Source organism: Ochotona curzoniae, unplaced genomic scaffold (genome assembly GCF_017591425.1).
Source record: "Ochotona curzoniae isolate NIBS_2020 unplaced genomic scaffold, NIBS_Ocur_1.0 contig_2210, whole genome shotgun sequence".
NCBI lineage: Eukaryota > Metazoa > Chordata > Mammalia > Lagomorpha > Ochotonidae > Ochotona > Ochotona curzoniae.
In genome coordinates this window covers 34,058,454-34,079,386 of record NW_024465369.1, presented here as the reverse complement: position 1 = coordinate 34,079,386, position 20,933 = coordinate 34,058,454, and the positions used below count along the sequence as shown (strand labels likewise).

The 20,933-nt window shown below is 46.4% G+C and overlaps 1 protein-coding gene across 2 annotated transcripts in view; it reads right to left on the bottom strand.

Annotated features, from left to right (window-relative positions):
• RAPGEF4 (Rap guanine nucleotide exchange factor 4) overlaps positions 1-20,933 on the bottom strand; it is a 295,713-nt gene that overhangs the window by 11,554 nt on the left and 263,226 nt on the right. For both annotated transcript variants that reach the window (XM_040971724.1, XM_040971725.1), the window contains 9 exons: positions 20,840-20,918; positions 19,608-19,754; positions 17,910-18,007; positions 12,683-12,808; positions 12,104-12,282; positions 9,252-9,342; positions 4,461-4,511; positions 3,693-3,780; positions 3,220-3,284 (listed from right to left, as the gene is read on the bottom strand). In XM_040971724.1, coding sequence (XP_040827658.1) covers positions 3,220-3,284; positions 3,693-3,780; positions 4,461-4,511; positions 9,252-9,342; positions 12,104-12,282; positions 12,683-12,808; positions 17,910-18,007; positions 19,608-19,754; positions 20,840-20,918 — 924 coding nt within the window. The remainder of the gene's footprint in view (positions 1-3,219; positions 3,285-3,692; positions 3,781-4,460; positions 4,512-9,251; positions 9,343-12,103; positions 12,283-12,682; positions 12,809-17,909; positions 18,008-19,607; positions 19,755-20,839; positions 20,919-20,933) is intronic.

Genomic DNA, 20,933 nt, shown 5'->3' with positions numbered 1-20,933 from the left:
CTGCAGCCTGGCAGAGTGGCAGCCAGCCAGCATATTATCCTGTAATCCGTGGCTGGTCTATCTCCTAAATGTTATAAATATTCATGTAAGCCATGGAGAGAGACGAAGGGCTCTATTCATACATTTTTTTGAATACTCCTCTATGTTGTCCCTAAATGAAAGAATGTCAGCCTCCTTTTTTTTTTTTGCATAAGGATCAAAATGTGAATTCTCTTTTGTTCATACCCATAAATCCTAAAAACTAATATACAGCAAATTCTCTCTCTAATCCTCGGTCATACCCCAAGGGTGAAGAAGTTCAAAATAAAAATACTCAGGGCTGGCATAGTGATTGTGCAATGCAGTCTTCCAAGAAAAGGCATCGGTGTTCCTGCCTACCATGTGAGTCCTGTCACTGGGGGCAGATGCACCTCTGGGGACAGAGCCCCACAAAAACTCTTTAGATCTTGAATTTATCTGGACAATAAGATGCTGGACTCTATACTTGGTATATGCTTGCAATGAAGGAATCTCAACTGAACTTGCACTGTGGTTATGCAACAAGGTGGAGGAATCCACCATGGGGGGAGGGTTAGAGGAGGGGTGAGGGGAATCCCAGTGCCTATATAACTGTGTCACATAATGCAATATGTAATTAATTAAAAAAAAACTCTTTAGATCTGATCACTACTTGGACCTTGCTGATGGATGATGGGGAGAAGTGGTTTGGGAACCAATTTAGAAAAGTAAAATGTGCTTTTTCCAAAGACACAGCAGTTAACTGTAGCCACTAAGGGTGCTGATGGTGTGATGGGGACAGAGATCTGGGCAGATCATGCTGGAAAGTGGGCATCAACACACCACACTGATCACAGTCGGGTTTAGGCAACATCAATCTTTATGAAATGTCATTTCATCTTCCAACGACATTTAACTGATGGAAAGGCAATTATGAAATCAAACTTTCTCATGGTAAATAAATTTGATAAAGCTGTGAAAGCAAAAAGAAACAACAAAACTCGTTCAATATCTTCACTCCTCTTGTCTTTCAGAGTAAGAAATCCCTCTAATTTTCAGCAGGGCATGTAGATACTCAAACAAAGGGCTACATTTTCAAGCCTCCCTTTCATGTGCCTACGTTCTGGCCAATAAAATGTGAGGCAAGTGCCCGAATAACCCTTTCCTTTCTCTGGGGCTGGATTGGGGACATGGTGGACCACCATCTTCGACCACATGGTTAGCAAAACAGCAAGAGTATGGCACCCAGGCAAACCTTGATTACGTCCCAGGGCTGACTCACATACCACACCTCCCTCTCAAGGCAGAAAGATATAAACTCATCTTGTTTTCCATCCCACAGATGTAGGCCTCCATGATTGCAGCTGTTCACTTGCCTTCAAGCAAAAGTAGCCTTTCCTTCCTCAAAGCCAGACTCAGAGGAACTTGCAGCCAAGGACAGCAAGTGCAGAAACAAGGGAGGGCACTGTCCTGGCATGCACTGAACGTGAATCCGGCCTTGAGTTTGCACATTACAGATTGGGACACCACCATCCAAAATCCACATGAGGCAACTTTTGGCTTCCCCAGCCAATGGCTAATTCTGCATCCTTTTGCTTTTGTTGTTTGTTCTGGCTGGTTCACAGTAGTGATGAGAAGGCCTGAAGCTCAGCCAATGCTTTCAGAAACCTTGGCTCCTCCATCTCTACACATACTTACCTTCATTTTATAACTCAAAGGTCGATTCAGTCACCTCACAGTCTGCTTTTCTGCCTAAATGACCCTGGGGATTCTTTATTCGTTAAATGTTTCACTTCTGAAAAACATGTTTTCTTTAGAAAAAGCAGGGATGTTGTTTGACGCTCCATACTAATACATGAGCCAAGATTTTTTAAACTGATGATACATTACTAAAGTGATGGAGTAACAGAGATGTGCACTCCCCTGCCTTTGATATGGGGAGGAAAACAGCAGAGGAAAACATTTGTCCTCTGGGCTAGGGTGTCTTTGATAAGTGTGCACTCATGCTAAGCAGCTTAAGACCTGGGACCTGGGGTCCAGCGAGAGCTGCACCTTTTACAAGGCTAGGCTCAAAAATCAGCTCACTCCCAAAGCTGAATGATGCTGATCCTCCTAGGATTAGCACAGGGTGTTTCACATTGCCCTGGACTCACACATGCCAGCTCCATTTCAAGAAAAAAATAATGGTTTCTGATAAGCATTGTTTAGCATGCCCTGGTTATATATCATTGAGCCCACCAATAACACACACACACACACACACACACACACACACACACACACACACACACATACACACAGATGGAGTGGGCATGAGTCCTATTTCCTGATGGAGAAAGTGACCCACAGAGAAATTAAGGAACAGCTACAAAGTGATAAAAACGAGAAATGAACCTCATGTCCCATGAATTCCTGGCCCTGGGTTTTTGCCACAGTGCCAGATGCTCGTGGCTAATCCTAACGTAGGAAAAGCTGCTCATCCACATAGAGATAAAGCACTGTACCGTTCCACACATCTAGGCTGTAGCCTGAAGACTCGGAATACCATGGGTCATTCCTTACCACACAATGTGTAGCTAAAGAAAGGGTCTGTGCGATTTGCCTTACTGCTTGACCTAAGACAAGATCAACTGCAAGGGAACCTGCCTCAGTACCACTGCCTTGTTTTGTTTCTTGTTCTGCAGTGATAGAGGCTGGACACAAAGGGTGCTTGCGTGTCAGTTCCATTCTGTCATTCTAGAAAGTTTTCCTTTTGGTTACACTGATGGTCAGGTTCGTCCTTTGTTTCCCTCTGTAACTTTCTCAGGAGAAATCCAGATGACTTGTCCATAGGAAAGAGCTGCTGTGGAGTTGCCTTTGGCTTAGACTCCCTGAAGTGGGGCTGGACAACTCATCATTTCAAAGGCCTCCTGGAGTAATCCACCTCCACAAACCTGACAACCAAACAACAACATGGAAGCCACTGTGCGACATTCGTGCATTTTAGCAACAGGCAGTCAAAGATGGAAATGCAGAGCGTCAAAGCTACTGCTGGGAGCCACAGCACAAAGGCTGTTGAATTTCACAAAAGGGAGCTGACTGGGACCAAATGTTTCAAAACTCCTTGATGTGTAACTACCTTTTGAACATGGCAGCACCTATGGAAATTATTTCCTTTATTAGTACAAATGCAAATTTCACTTAAAAAAAACATTGTGGTTAAAGTTATAATACTGCACATACCATTTTTTCAAAGTTTACTAGGTTGTCAGTGAACGTCTTGTTCCCCTCGTGAGTAAATGTCATATCTGTAAAGAAATAAAAGCCACATTCTAATCACGAGCCGAAATATGTCATACTAAGCAAGCACAATAGCACCATTAGATTATGCTGGTGGATTTGCATAACACTGCAGTAGAAAAAAATGTGGATAATAGTTCCTTTTATGTTAGGTGTTTAACTTTCTAAATCACTTCACCTGAGATTAGTAAAATTTCTAAGCTAACTCTCTGTTTTGCCAACCAGTCTTCCCAGTCCCAGATCCTCACTCCTACAACCAACCATCTTCTCAACCCTTTCAGAAAAGTCAGGGGTCAGAGGAGATAGCGAAGTGGAGATGGCTTGCATCACCCAAATAGTCAGCTGACCAGGGCATGGGTCCCTCTTCTTGCTCAGGTGTATACCACCTGCCAGGCAGTGCATCTTCCTGGGATTACCTTTAATGAGCAGAGGCATGAAGGGGATGAGAGGCGCCTCCAGCTTGGCCACCGTCAGCCTGTAGGCCCTGTGGTTTCTTGAAGGGTCCTTAGGAGAGACAAAGAGATGCTGGTTGATGCCCAGTCACTTATGAAACACCAGCAACCAGGTCTTCCTGGGTTAAGCGTGCCTACTGAAGAAATGTTGATTAAACCAAACAAAACAAATGTGTGTTAAAACAGGAGAGGTTCTCTTTGATGCCAGGATGAGCTGTGTCATAGCAACCTCAGCCAAGAGCTCCTTTCAACCTGAGGAGGCCCCACCTGCTCCATGAGCGGTTGGCTCACCCTGCTGTCTCTGCCCTGCATGGCCGGACATGTCTGCTGAAACTATCCGTTTCATGATTCCTAGTGGGCCCACTCACTTGGTTCCTGTCTGTGGACACCTCCCAATTAAAGGAAGAAAAATCATTTTTGGCAAAGCAGGGGAAAATGCAGCTTCCAAGGCTATCACTGAGCTGGGGTTGGAAGCAACGGCCCCCATTACACTGCTTTTCTTAGTTACACAAATTGACCTTATGCGGGACATAAGTCCTCCTTAAGTTAGTTCCGGTGGGTGTCATTCATTAGTCAGCCATGCTTGTTTTAGCAGCACACTAAAAAGGATCATAAACTTCTTAAAGTCAGACAAGGACAGATAAAATTTCCGAAATGAGAACTTCGATTCAGCTAATCAGAAATTGCATGAACGCAGACAGCGAACAGAATGAAGGAGCTACTGTCACTTACCATTAAACTTTCAAACTCGGCATAGAACTTCTTGAACTTGCTTGGCAGTTTCTGTTAATGAAATGAAAATGCCACATGGATATGTCAGGTTCAATTTCTAGATTTGTATTGTGAGTTACCACGTCTTGGGGACATGGATTTCTTTTGGCTGTTAATCACAACTCGGAGACAGGCGAGACTATAATGTGTCCTGTCACTTGAGAGAAGTCCTCTGGAATAAAGTGCACTTGCCTTTCAAAAGTCTTAATCTACTTGAACCAGAAGTAACTATGAAATCTCTGGTCTTTCTGCTTCTGTAAAGTTCTCTGAACTGAGGGATTCATAAAGAGGACTGCAGTGGGGGGGCTGGTGAAATGGCTCAGTGGCTAAATCCTTGCCCTGCACACAGCGGGATCCCATATGGGTGCTGGTTTGTGTCCTAGTAACTCCACTTCCCATTCAGCTGCCTGCTTGTGGCCTGGAAAAGTAGTGGAGGATGGCCTAAAACCTTGGGTCCCTGCACCCATGTGGGAGATCCAAAAGAAGCTCCTGGCTTCAAATTGGCTCAGCCCTGGTCGTTGTGGCCACTTGGGGAATGAGCCAGCAGATAGATCTTTCTCTCTGAATGTCTGCTTTTCCAATAAAAATAAATAAATCTTTAAAAAAGAAGACTGCAGTGTTCAGCACCCCAGCTATCTGCACTCTCTACCCTGTTCCCTCTTCTGTTTTGCAAACTTGCTGGCTCCAACAATCAGAAATTTAGTTCAGAGAAAAACAGAATGACAGGAGCTTCAGAAATTGTCTATTTCACTCCACGTGCTTACCAAGTGAGCTACATGTGAAGAGAGCTTTGTGTGAGGTGCGTGGAGTGTTGACTACATAGGACATCCCCAGTAAACATCTCTGGGACCACCTAACCTGAGTTGTACAGGTGGAAGAAATTCCATTTCAAGGTCATTTAAGTTTTATATTATTTATTTAGCTGAAAGGCAGAGTAGCGCATAAACACACACACACACACATCAGAGAGATCTTCCACCCCCGGTTCACTCCCCAAATGCAAACAAACCCAGGCTGAAGGTAGGAATCAGGAACCCAAGCTGGATGCCCTCATGGGTAGTAAGAACCCAAGCTGCTCAGGCACATTAGCAGGAAACTGAATCAGAAGTGGAGGCCAACTCCATCTTGGCCACTTTTAATGGGATGTGGGCCACTTTTACATGGGAGGTGGGCTCCTCCACAGCAGCTGACACCATGGCACCACAGTGCCTGCTCCAAGGCTCAAGTTTAAATGTCTGGTGCAAAGTCACACACTTATTATCATAAGAGCATGTGTAATTCACTCCATCTGACTCCTTTTCTAATGCCTCTCCTACACATTCTATGCTGCTGTAATTCAAAATTTGTAGACAAGGATAGATAAAATTATTTTCTCATGTCTGTATTTTGGTATATGATGCAATATTATTACTGCACCCATAGGACTACTCTCAGTAAGTCAATATTAAATTACCTTTCCACATACTGGCTTCCACCTTACTTAGGTTCTAACTTCCTAGAAAGTTAAACCTTTCTCTTCCAAAAGGAAGAAGCCAAGGTACAGCAGCATGGATAAGCTTCCCATGATGAGTCTGTATGCAGTGGCCAAGTCCAGAGTCTCCTGTCAGTTCTGCTTTGCACAGTGAAGTCTAACCTTCAGCCAGAGTAACCAGTGAGGCTCCTCCTCTACAGAAGCTCTTCTTTCCTCTCTCCATTCTGAATCCCTTTGTTATATTCCTGTATTCCTGCTTAGGACTCTTTTTTTTTTTAAAGGATTCATTTTCGATTTATTTGAAAGGCAAAGTTACAGAGAGAGGAAAAAAAACAGAGGGGGTGAGACGATAGAAACACACACACACACACACACACAGAAAGAGACAGAGAGAGAGAGAGAGAAAGAGAGAGAGAGAGAGAGAGAGCTTCTATCTACTGCTTCACTCTCCAAATGGCCACAATGGCCAGGCCTGGGCTAGGCTGAAGCTAGGAACCCAGAACTGCTTCTGGGTCTTTCATGTGGAGACAGAGGCCAACGTACTTAAATAATCTTCTGCAACTTTCCCAGATGCATTAATGGAGCTAGATCAGAAGTGGAGCAACTGGGTCTCAAACCAGCATCCATATCATTTGCAGGCATGCCATGCAGAGACTTAACCTGTTATGCCACAGCACCAAACCCTGAACGTTTTTTTTTTAAATCTTTACTAAGACCTATTTTGCTTCCAGCAACTATTCTATGATCTATCTTCCAAATGCATTTTTTATTCTGCTATGTTTACTTAGAAGTAGTCCAAAGACTTAAAGTTGGGTCAGCACGAAGGGGCAGTATATGATTCCATGTGAACCATCCACATCTCAGTGTTCAGCAGTGACTTGCCATGCACATCATCCATTCCAAAACTTAGACCTCTTTGGTCAGATGGAAATGCTCATGACCATTGGCCTTTTTTTGGTTTAAACTGTCATCTTATTTCTTTACTTAGCTTCTGCCAGGTCAAAGGAAGCAGGGCACATGGCAACCAGATTCCTGGGGTTCTCCATATGAGGTCTGTGCCCATCCCAGGCTTGGAGGACAGTGTTTTCCATGGGGGTCATTTTGTCAATCCAGGGAGCAGGTGCTGATGTACCTGGGGAAGCTGCTGAGGCTCCAACAGCACCCAGGATTGCCTTCCACCACAAATTTGGGCAAGGACTGGTTTGTTCAAATGTCAACAGGCACACACAAGGCCTGGGAGGTCTTGGTGTTGAACATCACTCTCTTTGCTTCATCTCAAGGTCATCTTTTCTGCCCTGAGCCCTTCCCTTGACCATGGGCCAAGCTTTGGCCTGTATTGTGTCCACGGACTGCTTCACACAGATCCTGGCATCCCTTGGGGTCAGGCACCATTCCTCACCACACTCCTGGACCACTGTGACACTTGGTTGGAGTTGTATGGGGGTTCCTTGAGAGGCTTTTGACAAATATAGACAGAGAAAGTCACTTCAGTGATGGTTGGCAGTGCAAGCCCTTTCAGCAGGAATATATAATTACACTTCACTTATACAAAAGAAAGGCTTATAAAAGATCGCTTTTTGGCAAAATACACCAATAGCAGTAGAAGTTTCTACATTCAGGGTGCTCCTACAACCACTGGAACCAGGGAACCAGGGACTGGTCAGTGAGCTATCTCCTTGCCTGGCCAGACACTTGCCAGTGAACTGTCTCCTTGCTTAACCAGGCACTGGCCAGGGAGCTGTCCTCTTGGCTGACCAGGCACTGGCCAGGGAGCTGTCCTCTTGGCTGACCAGGCACTGGCCAGGGAGCTGTCCTCTTGGCTGACCAGGCACTGGCCAGGGAGCTGTCCCCTTGGCTGACCAAGCACTTTTGCTGATGGCACCCTCTGCAGCTACTGCTTGCTCTCTTCAGATCTTGAGAAAGGACACAGATCGTGTTTGTCACACACTCTGCTCTTCGGGCTAACTGCTGTTCTATAATCCCCACACCTGCCTTCCTGGATCCCTATCAGATAGATCTAGGCCTTTTTTGATTTTCCCATCCAACTCATCTAGACTCGATCAGGAGCTGGGAGTGGAGGAGAGGTGGGAAGCAGACTGTTTACGAGAGAACCCTGCATCTCCAGAGATTCCAAAAGCCCAGGGTTCTATGACAGCGCAGCTGCACAATGACCGTGTGTCTCGGATGTCCTGGCGACTCTAGCCTTGTCCTTTGGCTTGCTGGAAGCTGATACAGCTGCATGGCATGCAGGCCTCACCACTTCCCTCATTCCTATATTCAGGGCATGAGCTGCTGTGTGCTGCATCTGCCTGGAATTTTAAGAGAAACCCAAGACAGAAGGACGTGTGAGGGCCTGCCCTACACATAATGGAAACAGTGAGGAGAGCTAGCAAAGGAAAATGCTTTCAAGAGGGAAGGGAGGAAGAACACAAGTTCAAGGGAAACATTCGGAAAAGCAAGCAGCTGCCTTCAAGCACCACCGCACACGAAGCGTCTCCAGGCCGTGCCTTGCTCTCTCCCTGGGTCCCGCTCAGCCTCCTTTATTTTTAGCATGAGGCTATTTTCGTGCAGATTTCCTATCAGAGATCAGTATTTCTTCAACTGTATGCCATGTGTAAGAGGTCCAGCACATTTTGACTACTGAGCTAATGATAAATGAAAGTGTTTTCTAGCTTGAATAACCAATTATCAACAAGCACTCATCCCAGGGGGGCATTTGTCACAGAAATCTGCAACACACCTGCATAACTTTTGCCCTGAACCTGAAAAGGAGCCGACTCCAGTTCCCTTCTGCAAGGGGGAAGGAACATCAGCTGGATGGTCCAGATACAGTCTGTATATAGCTGTGGCAGGCAGTTGGTCTCCTGGCCACTTATTCCAGGAGCAAAGTGATCACTCGGGTACAAATGGACTTTCTGGCTTCTTTCCATCACAGATAAAGTTCATTGCAAAAGCCAGAAAACAACAGAGTCTATAAGGTAAAATGCATTCAAAGCATCACTTTCCTTCTCGTTCATCAGGGGACTTGGACTTATTATTATTTACCGTGAGTAGATTGCAGAGCCCAGAATCACTCCTCTGCCTCACCTCATACAGAACAATGTCTTTTAGAATTCTCCCTCAGAGGAAACCAGCAAAAGGAGACAGCTCACCTCCCTCCGAGTGTCCCACGTTTTTCCATTGTTACATCAGTGTGAGTGAGAGTTCTATAAAGCTCACTGGTGAGCCTGTGTTTTTATTCTGAAGGCAAAAGTCACAGCTGGATCTCTGCTGCGGCTTACCTCCCACGTTAGCGCCAAACGGCTCACGGCCACGTTACTGAGTCCCATGACGATTGCAAAAAAGGAATTCAGATTCTTGTATTCCTTACAGCTGAAACATAAGAGGCACGGATTTGAGGAACATGCCACTATGTAGCAAGATTTAAAAAAAAAAAAAAGAGAGAGAGAGAGAGAGTTCTATTTTCTGATAGTCATTAATATTCGTCAGGACTCTTTTATGTGAATAGGCAATGATAGATTTAATGCATCACATAAGTTCCGCTTGGGTAACCGTGTTCTCCTGTTAGATTTCTCACTGTCATTTTTACCAAGTTGATGGTTTTGACCATTGAGGTTTGGGTTTTGAGAAGTAATTTAAACATCCCTCCCCTAGGGGTTGTTATCATCATCCCAAACTTGCTGGAAGTCTCACTGGACCGGCAAGGGAGCCTCTGGCGGGATGGGAAGAGTGGGCGTGACTTCCAACCCTCCATCCTGCAGATGGTAACCCTCCCCAGGCCCCTGGAGGGGGAACCAAGGAAGTCAGATTGTCACGGCTACCAGGCCTTCCAGCTGCTGAACACATGTTGCTACTTCCTTGAAAACTATCAATTTGCAACCTCTGGGCTGGGCACTGACTCTTAAGGAGCTGTGAAGCTGAGAAACAACCTATGTAACTGACAAAATCTCTGGGCTTTCCTGATATACTGAAGCTGATCATTTTGAATCTGTCCTTACACTACTCCTAGCTTGTATGAATATATGAGTAAGAGTGATACACATAGACTGAGACCAGAAATGCTGATTAGAATGGCAGTATTAGCCCAGGTAGTATGTTAACTTAAAAAAAAAAAAAAGGAATCGCCAGCTTCTTGACACCAGGTTCCTAAGAAGAGAGAAAATTCATTTTGCCAAAAGTACAGATCCTTTGTCCCTAATCCATGTGGTTCTCTAAACTGACCACATCATAATGAAATCCCATTTGGTAGGTTAACTGCATTTGTCACCCATGATCTCCTTACAAAGGTAGTAATAAGTAATCCTTAAATGATCTGTGCGGAAATGGGAGAGTATATTTCATAGACACTGCCATGGGTCTGCTCCCTCTCCTGAGAAAGCAAGCGAGGCCTTTGACATGTGTGTTTGCTTTTGTTCTGTGCACGTGACCTTGAAAAAATAAATGCAGGACTATGGATCTGGCTTTTTGGTCACTGCTTTGCTGCCAGCTCACTTCATCAACCCTGGGGAAGTCCTGACACTTCTCCATAGGCCTGGATCTCCTCATCCGTAAACAAAGGGACAATGACACCTGCTCCTCCCACTTCCCCTGACCCACCTGCTGCTGTCACAAATCTCTGGACAGGGTCAAGAGCGTGAACAGAATATGCTGAAGTCCCCTAAAGGCATTAAGTAAAGCAGACGCCACTGCCTCTTGATTTCCATCTCCCTCTCGTAGATCTGGGATTTGTGGAAGTCTACAATCTTCTCCAGCTGGGCTGTGTAAACAGCTCCACGCTAGGACAGTCAGCTCAGCGCAGGACTTAATCACGGTTAATCATATAAACCAATTTATACCGAAGGCCAAGTCCACCTAGTCCTTCACATAATCAGAAGGATGAAGGATAAGGAAAGGCGAAAACGTGAATAAACACAAAAACCCCTGGCTTTTCAAAAGGCTCTCCTGTGTTGCCCCAGGAAATTCACGGGATTAGGCTCCTGAAGATGTCCTGACCTCCCACATCTGCATACAGCTCACTTCTCTTTCCTCCTCCCAGCTGCCTTGGGCGCTGCCAAGACCACGGCGAAGAGAGAGAAAGCACATATTGTCATAGTTTCCATCATCAGCTCATTCCAAATCTGTGAGGGCCTGTGTCCTTGCAGTGAGCCTGCTCGGGCTCCTGGGGAAAGCCACTGCTCTCAGAACCAGGCATTCACTAACAGCATTTTACCCGATCTTTCCCCCAATGGCCAGTTTTTACAAAGGAAGAGATAGCTGCCTGTGAGCCTGAAACTATTGTTGGTCTTCTGTGCAACCTCAACTCTTTTGGCAAAATAACTCCATGCATGTGTCAAGCAGCCTTTACTTCTTTGTGTAGCCCCGTGTGGGGTGTGGACTGTTCAGTTCAGAAAGACCACCTTGCTAGGGTCCCCTGATACTCCCAACCTCCCCGTGCTCAGCTCCCTGCATGTAGAAAGGGAAGGAGTCTCCCAGCCACAGGCCGTATTTAGCATTTTATTTTTAGCACAGTAGTGATACCAAAAACATGGAAGTAAACAGGAGGTTGCCAGGCATACCTAAATAGCAGGAGAAGATTAAATTCATGTCAGGGAGCTAACTGGCCCCTGCAGTAAATAAATTGTTTCCCACGAAGTGCTGGTAAATAGAATATTTATAAGATGTTTGCTCTTCCTGATGTTCATGGAGATGATTTTCATGTGCCAGGTTACCTCGCCTTTCTGCACTGCACTGATTGGATTCTGGCTGAGGCGGATGTGCTGTGGTACACGCATGTTCCACTGCCCTCTACTGGCCAGAATGTGTCATACTGGACATAGAGTGAAACTTTTCTACCAGGGAGTTGTGGGGGCTCCAGGACTCTTCAAACGGAAGGAGGCAAAGAGGCTGTACAGCACAGAGCAAACAGAGGTCACAATTTTGACTCCAGCATCATCTCCACATGGGTGTCTAATATTACAAAAGCTTAAGGAAATTCATTTTTTTCCCCCACGAATTCAGTCCCTCTTAAGGCCCTGTCATAATCCTTGGGCATAAGTCACCCCCACTTTCCTTCTTAAGGTGAAGTCTAAAAACACAAAATGAAAACATCACTTCCAAAGTCTTGTTTTCAGTCTTTCTAGCTAAAGATACTTACTGGGCTGCGATCTTGATAAATTTTTTTAAGAGTTGAACACGCTTGCTGAGCTGGGAGCACAAGCAAATCTCAGTGACAACCCAGAACTGGATTTCATTAAATCTTCTCAGGAACAGGTCCAAGTTGGCTGTGGTCTTTTTAAAATGGTGCCTTCCAAATGTGTGATAGATTAGCTCCAGCTAGAGAAGCAAGGGAAACAACGTCATTGGTGGTTGGTTTTTAAATCCGGCCAGTTGGCCCTACTTGTTCATTGGCTTCTTGCTTTGGTGGGACAGTCACCGGGACCTCAGTCACCGACTGAGGCGCGGGTGGTTCTGCAGATATGAAGGGCTCCCAGGAATCTCGTGAAATATATGTAGAGAAAGGAAATCTGTCAGCTGACCAAGAAAGACACAAGAAGATACGGAGTTTTCCTTTGCACACAAGGACTTTGTCACACACCTTATCTATAACTTTGGTATGCAAACAAATCATCATGTGGTTTCCATTGCGCCGCACAGAATAACATGTATGGCTAAGCGGGGCCAGTGGGCTTCATTGCCAGGGCACCGCCAATGCCCCCTGAGAGGTGGCCCTTACCTCATGCACACAGTTGAAGAGCTCCCAGTCATAAATCGTCATCTGGTATGCCAGGTCTTTGGAGCTCATCAGTTCAAAAGTTGCCACTGTGCCGACGGTCGGCCCCTCCTGTTCTGCCAGAGGAGTCTGTGGACATGAAGGCAAACGTGGGTCAGAGACATGCAAAGAGACATGCACCTTGTGCTGAACACGGCTGGGAACAGCTCAGAGAAAGTGGCCCGAGAAGCTTTCAAGCCCATCCTGCAATTCTAGTTTCACTCAGAGGAGAAAGACACCCTTGTTCCCAGTATGGCTGGCTTGGGTGTCACCTCCATTGCTGTTGTCAGCATCACCGTTAGATTCAGTGCTGTTGGCAAATGTACAGCATGGTAGTGAAGCTGCTGGGCAGAATGACCTGTGGAGGTTCTCTTGGGACTTACAAGGCCCTTGGGAATTTCTCCCTAGAGAAGCTGAAGGATGTTCTTGGAGACATCTTCTCTCCAGTTTCCCATGGAAGCTCTCCGCACTTGGTACTGCCAAGGCCTTGTGGGGCCGTCATCCTTACACCTGCTGCCTACGGTGCTACTTTTGCTGCATCTCCATCCTCCTGGGGGTAGATGTGGTGAGATATGGAGATGATGAGAGAAGCTGTGGGAGTTGTGTGTGACATCCGACCCCTTGACTCCGTAGCAGGGCTTGAGCTGCGCACAATACTCACCTGGTCCTGGTGTTTAGGGCTGGTTGTTTTAGAAGACAAAATTCTACTATTTTCTGGAAGGCCCTTAGTCAAAAGGTTGTTTTTTTTTTTTAATCTGATGTACTTAGCTCATTGGTCCTTTATGAGAAATGATCTAAAGTAATTTTCCTTAGTAAGTTGAATGATACATATGGGAAATGTATTAATGAGGGTACTTCAACTAGTGCATGGAAAATGGAACAAAAAGGTAACACACATTTCCCACAAACCCTCATTTATTAATTTGTATCTCAGAATCATAAAATTCACAAAAACAACATCAACAATACCTTAATATAGTGCTTATCATTTTGGGAGATTCAATCGGCATATCCTAAGTACTAATATTCTGCACTTTCCATCATCATCATTATCACTCTGACCCTGCGTTCTGTAAACTGTCCCTGCATTTTGAGCACAGCAGTAGTGACTTGTAAGTGTCACTGCATTTGAAAGCCTACAGTCCAAGAGTCCCCTCCGACCAGCATGCAAAGCACTGCCATTCACACCTATCAAGGGACAGACACATCACCATACACCTACCTCCCTGGCATAGAGACAAACAGGGGAAGGAACATGAAGGGGCTTTGGGGAAGTGTTTGAGTATCTGGGATGAACATGCAACTCGGAACAATGTTGAAAAAAGAAGCTGGGTTCCCAAAACAAAGCGGGCAGCTCGGGTGGGATAGAAGAGCTGGCTTGTCCTGAGCACTGAGAATGATGTGGTGTGGGCTCGAGGCTCACAAGGCAGGCAGGAGGTGGGAAGCTGTCAAGAGACTCGTGTGCTGCCAAATGGAGCCCAGAGGAGGCAAGCAGATAGCTTGTGTCGCTGATAGCAAGTCTCCCAGTAGTAGATCAGGAGTCTGGATTTTGTAATAGACCAGACGGTGATCAGGTTAGCGTCCATCTGAGGCAGATACAACCTCTGAGGGGGAACTCTACTTGATCAATGAGGACTTGTACTGACTTCCCAGTATTCTGGCTGTGTCCAGTCCTGGGGTCATCACTGGGATCAAAGCCTGGGTTTGTTACCAGTACAAAATGAAAGTCACTCAAATGCAGTAGGTAAACAGTGCCTGGCACAGAGGTGCTCTTCTCTCCCAATTAGTTCACTTTGGGGATGGGCTCTCTGGCAATGCAGCTAGACAGGAAAGAATGGCCAGCACAGCATCTGCATATCAGAGCTAATTTCGGTATTCCTGAATCACCACAAGCAGGGGATAGGGAATAGAAAAGAAACACAAAGATGCCAAAATTTGAACACGGAAATGACCTGAAACTCATGTGTAAGTAGCTTATGGAAACAGATGAGAGAGGGGTTGCAAGCAGAGCAGGTCTTTGGGCTACCTCTCAGGTTCAGACCAGCTATGTTCTTCCTATCCTCTTGCAGCTGCCACTGTGAGCCCCTCTGCACCTCTGGAAGACCCTCCCTAGCCAACTCAATTCCTTGGGTCACTTTCTCCTCCATTACCTAGTTCCCTATCACGTTCCTAGAGATTGTGACTTGTCAGAGAGGATGAATGAAATCAGTTTACATGCCAGAAAGATTCCAACGCTAAGAGACAGGCAAGGCTTTTGAGTCATGGGTGTGCTGGCCCATCATTCCTGCATCCCTGTGGCAAGCATCACAGCAACCTAGTTGGAGCCTCCTATGTATTCAAGGGAGCAGGGCTCACCAAGCCTCCCTCCCCCTTGGCAAAGGATGAACCTTCCTCCATGAGCCCAGTGACTTGCTGCTCCCTTGGACATGAAGCGGGGTGGGTGTTATATGCTGGCCAGGACCCTGTGCTCATGGATACCCCTGTGAAATATCCCACAGAAGAGGCATGACAATTAAGCAGTCCACTCTGTTCAGGGACCTATGAACCAGGCATGGACTCCCAGGGATCCTACCTCACTCCTCTGTATAGATGACTTCTTTATTAAGGATGGAGAGTGCTGACTGGCAAAATAATGCTATCACCATCCCATTTTCCAGATGTGGCAAGTTAAGGTGTCAGGAGTTTGTGCTGGTTGATGGTCAAAGACAAAGAACTAGCTAAGTTTGGCTGCACCCCTGCAGCCTTCTTTCCTTGGGTTTCCCCAAGCTGTCCCTAATGCTGCAGTGGCCCCTGTCGCACTGGATTCTCCCTGAAGACACACAGATGCTTCCCCACTACACTGAGAGCTCCCTGAGGTATGAGGCCTATGCTGGATTTGGGGAGGTAATCCCAGGACCACAGCTATCCTGGATGCCTGGACTATCATATCAGACACTAAAGAAAAGCCAGAGAAACTCATGGGTGGCTAAGAACAGAACTGAATTCCAGTTCCATGGGATTTTACCCTAATTTGCCTGACACTAACACCGACACTTGAACAAAAGGTCAAGTCTAACTTTGTGGAGAAATTGCTGACCATTGGATCATTCCAGACACTACAGTTAACACCAAAACTTGCTAAAATGTGTTCTATTCCAAGCTGCTGGATTATCCTCATTCCCCTAACTTAACTTTAACTGTGGCAAAGACAGAGGACCTGGGGCACTTGGTCCAGGGTCGCATATAAACTAGCCCAGTGCAAAGCAGACAGCTCATGAGCATGTGCTGTCGGATCCAAGAGTTTGGCTAACATCTAATATCACAAAGTCACTGTCTGTGTGACTCCCTGGACGGCTGTCCTCAAAGGGAATCCTAAGGAGCCAGAGAAAGTGCACTACTGGGGTGAGGAACTTGTTGCAAAGCACATTCTTTCTAAGGACTCAGGCCTTAAAATGGAAGACACAGCAAGGACTAAGAACTTGGAAGGCTGTGGGACTATGCACAAATAAATAGAGGCTTAAAAAGTTAGCGCCTGCCCTCTAGGGAGCTTGTGAGAGGCTACACAGTGCCTCACAAGGCAGTTGAGAACCAGCCGGCAGGCAAGAAAATGTCGAGCTGTGTGGTAAGCATGCCACAGCACGTCATGCCATGCAGCACCCATCCTCATGGTATGTCACAAGGGCACCAGCCCAAAGGGCCTCCGAGGCTGGCATTTCCAGGAGAGGGCAGCATTGTTCATTGACAACTTTTTAAAAATCCCTCAATGCTTGGTGGTTGAAAGAGGTGAGAATGTGTCTGGCAAAGGGAGATGAGGGGAAGGAAGGGAAATGAGCCGGTATAAGATGAAAATCCATGTGCTTTCCTCAGAGGAAACCAGAATGGCAAGGAAGGAAAACAGCTCTACAAAGTCCAATGTGCAGAACCTAGATTTTCCTGAAAGATCTGATTCAATTGAAACGGAAAACTTTGTGGATCATACATGTAGCTTTACTGTCTCCTCAAAATTGTATACAATTTACTTGATCATATTTTTAAATTTGAAATGCATTGCAGGGAGGGAGGGAGACAGGGAAAGAGAGAGGAAGGGAAAGAGAGAGGCAAGGAAAGAGAGATTGAGAGAAATATGTAAAGGACAGAAACCCACCAGCTGGTTCATGCCACTCCTCCTCATATGCCTGTAACCAGCTGGGGTCTGGCCAGGCTGAAGCTGGGAACTGGAACCTCAATGCAGGTCTCTCATGTGAACAGCAGGAGCCCAGTTAGTGAAGACACCACTACTGCCTCCTGGGGTGTGCATCAGTGAGCAAGCTGGGGTCCAGAGCTGTGGTGGGGATTGGAACCCAGGTCCCAGTTGTGGGGTATAGCTGTCCTCACTTCTAGATCACTCACTCACCCCGATGCAGTTCCTCTCTACCAGGGTAATTCACAAGGTTCACGGACAATGGCATTGAAAGTGACATTTATGAGAGTGCAAAAACAATTTTGAAGTCTGTCCACAGTTTTTCAGAAGAGAGTTGCTTGGGTTTTGGAGATCCTTTTCTTAACAGAGATGTCAAAGGTTATGTCCAAAGGCTGAGAAATGAAGTGCCTTTATATTCTGCACTGGCCCCTTAGCCCTTCTAAGGTATTTTAACAGCTACTCACCATCTCCCTGATGTTGATAAAATAAATAGAAACAAATGCATTTATCTGCATAAAAGACAGCAGCCAATTCAAAGATCAGTGTGGGTTGACTATTCCTTTATTCCCAGGGGAAGGGGCTCTTCTCTGGTATTTCCTACACAAGGTACAGAGACAGAGAGAGAGAGAGAGAGAGAGAGAGAGAGAGAGAGAAACAATTCTACATTTCCTTGATATGTTGACTTTTTTTTTTTTGGTAAAGAAGATGATTTCCATCCTGATCTAAGCATTCAGACTTTCAATATTACTATCTACACGGGGTGCATTCAGTGAGGTGAATTACAGCCCAAAGTGCTGAAAGCTGAGTGATGTCCTGATGGGGATGCCACTTGGCTGATTCCCACAAAAGAAAAAGCCAAAGCTCCGAGCATCTCCAGCAAGCACCTGTGCTCACCTACTAGCGCACACAAAGAGAAACAGCCAAGTAGCCTTTCATCACGGCAGCGACCAGGTTGAATGTGACCGCCAAACGCAGCTCTAGACAAGTTCTGCTGATTGCAGACACTGCTCGGAATAGGCCATCCGCACCTACCAGGGAGTCGAACTGCTCGCGCGGGCAGGCAAACAGGCGGCCGTTAATGGTGAGCGTCGTAAACACGGAAATGTCATTAGGCTTGAGCACCACCTTTTCTGTGAACATGAAAAGCAGGAGATTGCCTATTAAACACATCTGAGATTGGCTACATTGCCCTAATCACAGCAACAAACGGCCAGCTTAGGGAATTACCCAGCACGGGCAGACGGACTGCTTAAAATGCAGCACTGAGCGACCCGCTGAATAAGGCAGACACAACTCTCGCACAGCTACACAACACCCAGGATGCCCTCAGCAGAACGGCATCAGAAATACCTGAGGGTCAGTTCACCCAGCTCTGCGCTGCAGCTGTAATTAGCCAGCAAGACCGCACTTGCTACTTATATAACAAATTGTGTTTCTAGACAGTAATAACGCTAGCCAGCACATAGGAGACAGATTGGTTTTGGACAGTACAGGGGGTTTCGGAGGTTTTGAGTTCAAATGCAAATTTTAAATATTTCCCCCACTTCGTTCGTAACTTGGAAGGTGACACTCTGAATTAGATTAAGCCTCATACTAATGTCCTTCAAAGTAGTTCATTCAGTCCTTGTTTACTTGGCATATACTAAGTGCCAGGCACTGCAACCAGGCACTGGGCTTAGAGACAACAAAGAAAGAAAATCCTTGTTGTAGGAAGAGAGGGGGTTAGAGAGCAAGAATAAAGGGAGAGGCTAATGTCTCTAGAAAAGTGCTTCAAAGACAGGGATGAGACAGCCTCAATGAGCCACTGAATGTGGATGACAGCACAAAGGAAGGGAGGCAGGGAGCTGGGAGAGCTGCCAGAAGCAAGAATGGACATCCCAGGACCTGTGCAACTGGGACCCAAGTAGGAGGAACCATGGGAATGACCTAGGCATTTTACAACCCTCCTCCATGGGCCTCATTTGCCTTTCAGCAGGGCACTGGATCGCTCCAGGCACTGTCAACTTTCCTCCAGTCTCCCTATACCATGACTGAACATTCAGGCCATGGCTGGCCATTCAGGCCATGGCTGGCCATTCAGAAAACTCTTGCCCGCATGCACTGTAGATGCTTCTCTACCATCTACTTCTGCCCCACCTACAAGCAGTGAGGTAAGCCATCCTCTCCCACCGCAGCCCATGCACATGGAACAGGTGAATAATGGTGTTTCAGGACACTGTAGAGTCACCAAGATGGACCACAGCAAGAGGAAATATTCCTCCTGTCATCGGACAAGTTGAGCTCCTGCCCTCTCTACCAGCTGAAGAGGGAACCATCTGCAGCAACAAAAGACCAGCCTGTGACCTCCTCCAGGGTCAGACTTGTAGAAATCCGGGCCTTATTGCTGGCCTAGGCAGTCTCCCCCAGGGTGTATGCTACCAGGCCTCCCAGGCCTACAGCTCTTAGTTCAGGTTTATACTCGATAGAATACCAGGCTGACAGGCAACTCAGAACTCACAGTTCCAATCGCCTTGGATAAACCACTTCATCTCTCCGTTCTGCAGCAGGTGCCTTCCAGACAGGGGTCTGAAACACCCAGCCAGCCCTGCACTATTATTCGCCAGCAAGCACATGGCGCCAGGTAACCTTTCTGGGTGAGCCTACAATGGACTTGCAATCACTTGCATGGTTACTGTTTGAAGGTGCTGTCCCATTTTTCAAAAACCCCCAGGTACTATTTAAGGCCGTTACCTCCCCCGGAGCTCATCTTGACGATAATCAGGCCTTCCCCAGAACCCAGCTTGTCAGCAACTGCACTGATGACTTCCTTCACCGAGGCAGCCACCGGCACCCGGATGGTGGTATAGGTGTGGTCCATGCAATAGACCTTAAACAAAACTAGGTAAAGGGGGTCAGAAGGGAGCAAGTTGGATTTGGAGTTCTTAAGAAAACCACAAACTATGCAAAATGCTTACAGCATCTCCCAAATTTGTTCCATCTTGTCATTCTCACTATTGAACATATTTGCACACACCTACACCCAGGCCTATACCCTTCTAAAACTGCTCACTCTAGCATGGGTATAAGAACAGGTGCACAGGTGTTGGCCATCCCCAACCACAAAAACAACAGAGACTTTATGTATAGCCTACAAATAGGCCCTGGGGAAAAACATTAAGTATCTTTAGGCAGATAATCTGGGTCTGTCCTCCCTTTTGAGTATTTCTTTGTCACAATAAAGAGAGGATTATTAAACTCTAGATTGTTGGCCAGATCACCTTGGTCCTGTAGTGTCATGCAGGGCTGGTATCAACCCCGATGCACACAGGCATGGGAGCTCCTGCCCAGATCTTGGCACCTGCTGCCAATGCTGCTCACTTGCCTTACTCTGTGTGCTGTGGGGCCTGGCCACACAGACTAGATGGAACTTAGCCCAATAGACCTTTTATGTAGCATCCACAGGCTCACCTCTGTTCACAGAGACCTGGAAATCAATGGCAACTACTGCACTTCTTAAGGTTGAGGTCCTCCTAACCCACAAGCTTCATCTATGGCTTAACATGACCATGTTATCATCGTTATGATGATTCTTTTGGGTTGGGAATCTTTGGAAAAATTGTAGACAATTTAGCCACAAAAGCCAGCATCTTCCCCTCTGTGATGGTGGCTAAGGAAGCTGCTTAGGGCAGGAGCCTGTGCTTGGGCAGGTATTCTGCTTTCTTCTAAAGTGCCAGCTACCTTCCCACCACTCTTCCTAGGGATCAGTAACCTTGACACCCTCCCCACCATCCCAGATCTTCCACATTCCCCTCCAGGCCTCTGGGGATGTTGGACCAGCTCCTCAGCCCTAGGCATCCTCTCAAATGCCAAAGGGCACCTTGAGAAAAGCTATTCTGTGGGTCCATGGTGTTCCTTCCCATGGGAAAAATTTCATTAACTCTAAATAATGAACATCACGCTATGAGTTGGGAGAAGATTCTCACCCTCATCTGAGCCGCGGATGGGCTGGCGCTTCTGGCTTCGCTCATCGCTTGTGTTGAACTGTTGCAGAAGAACCTTGTGCTGGTAAAAAAAAAA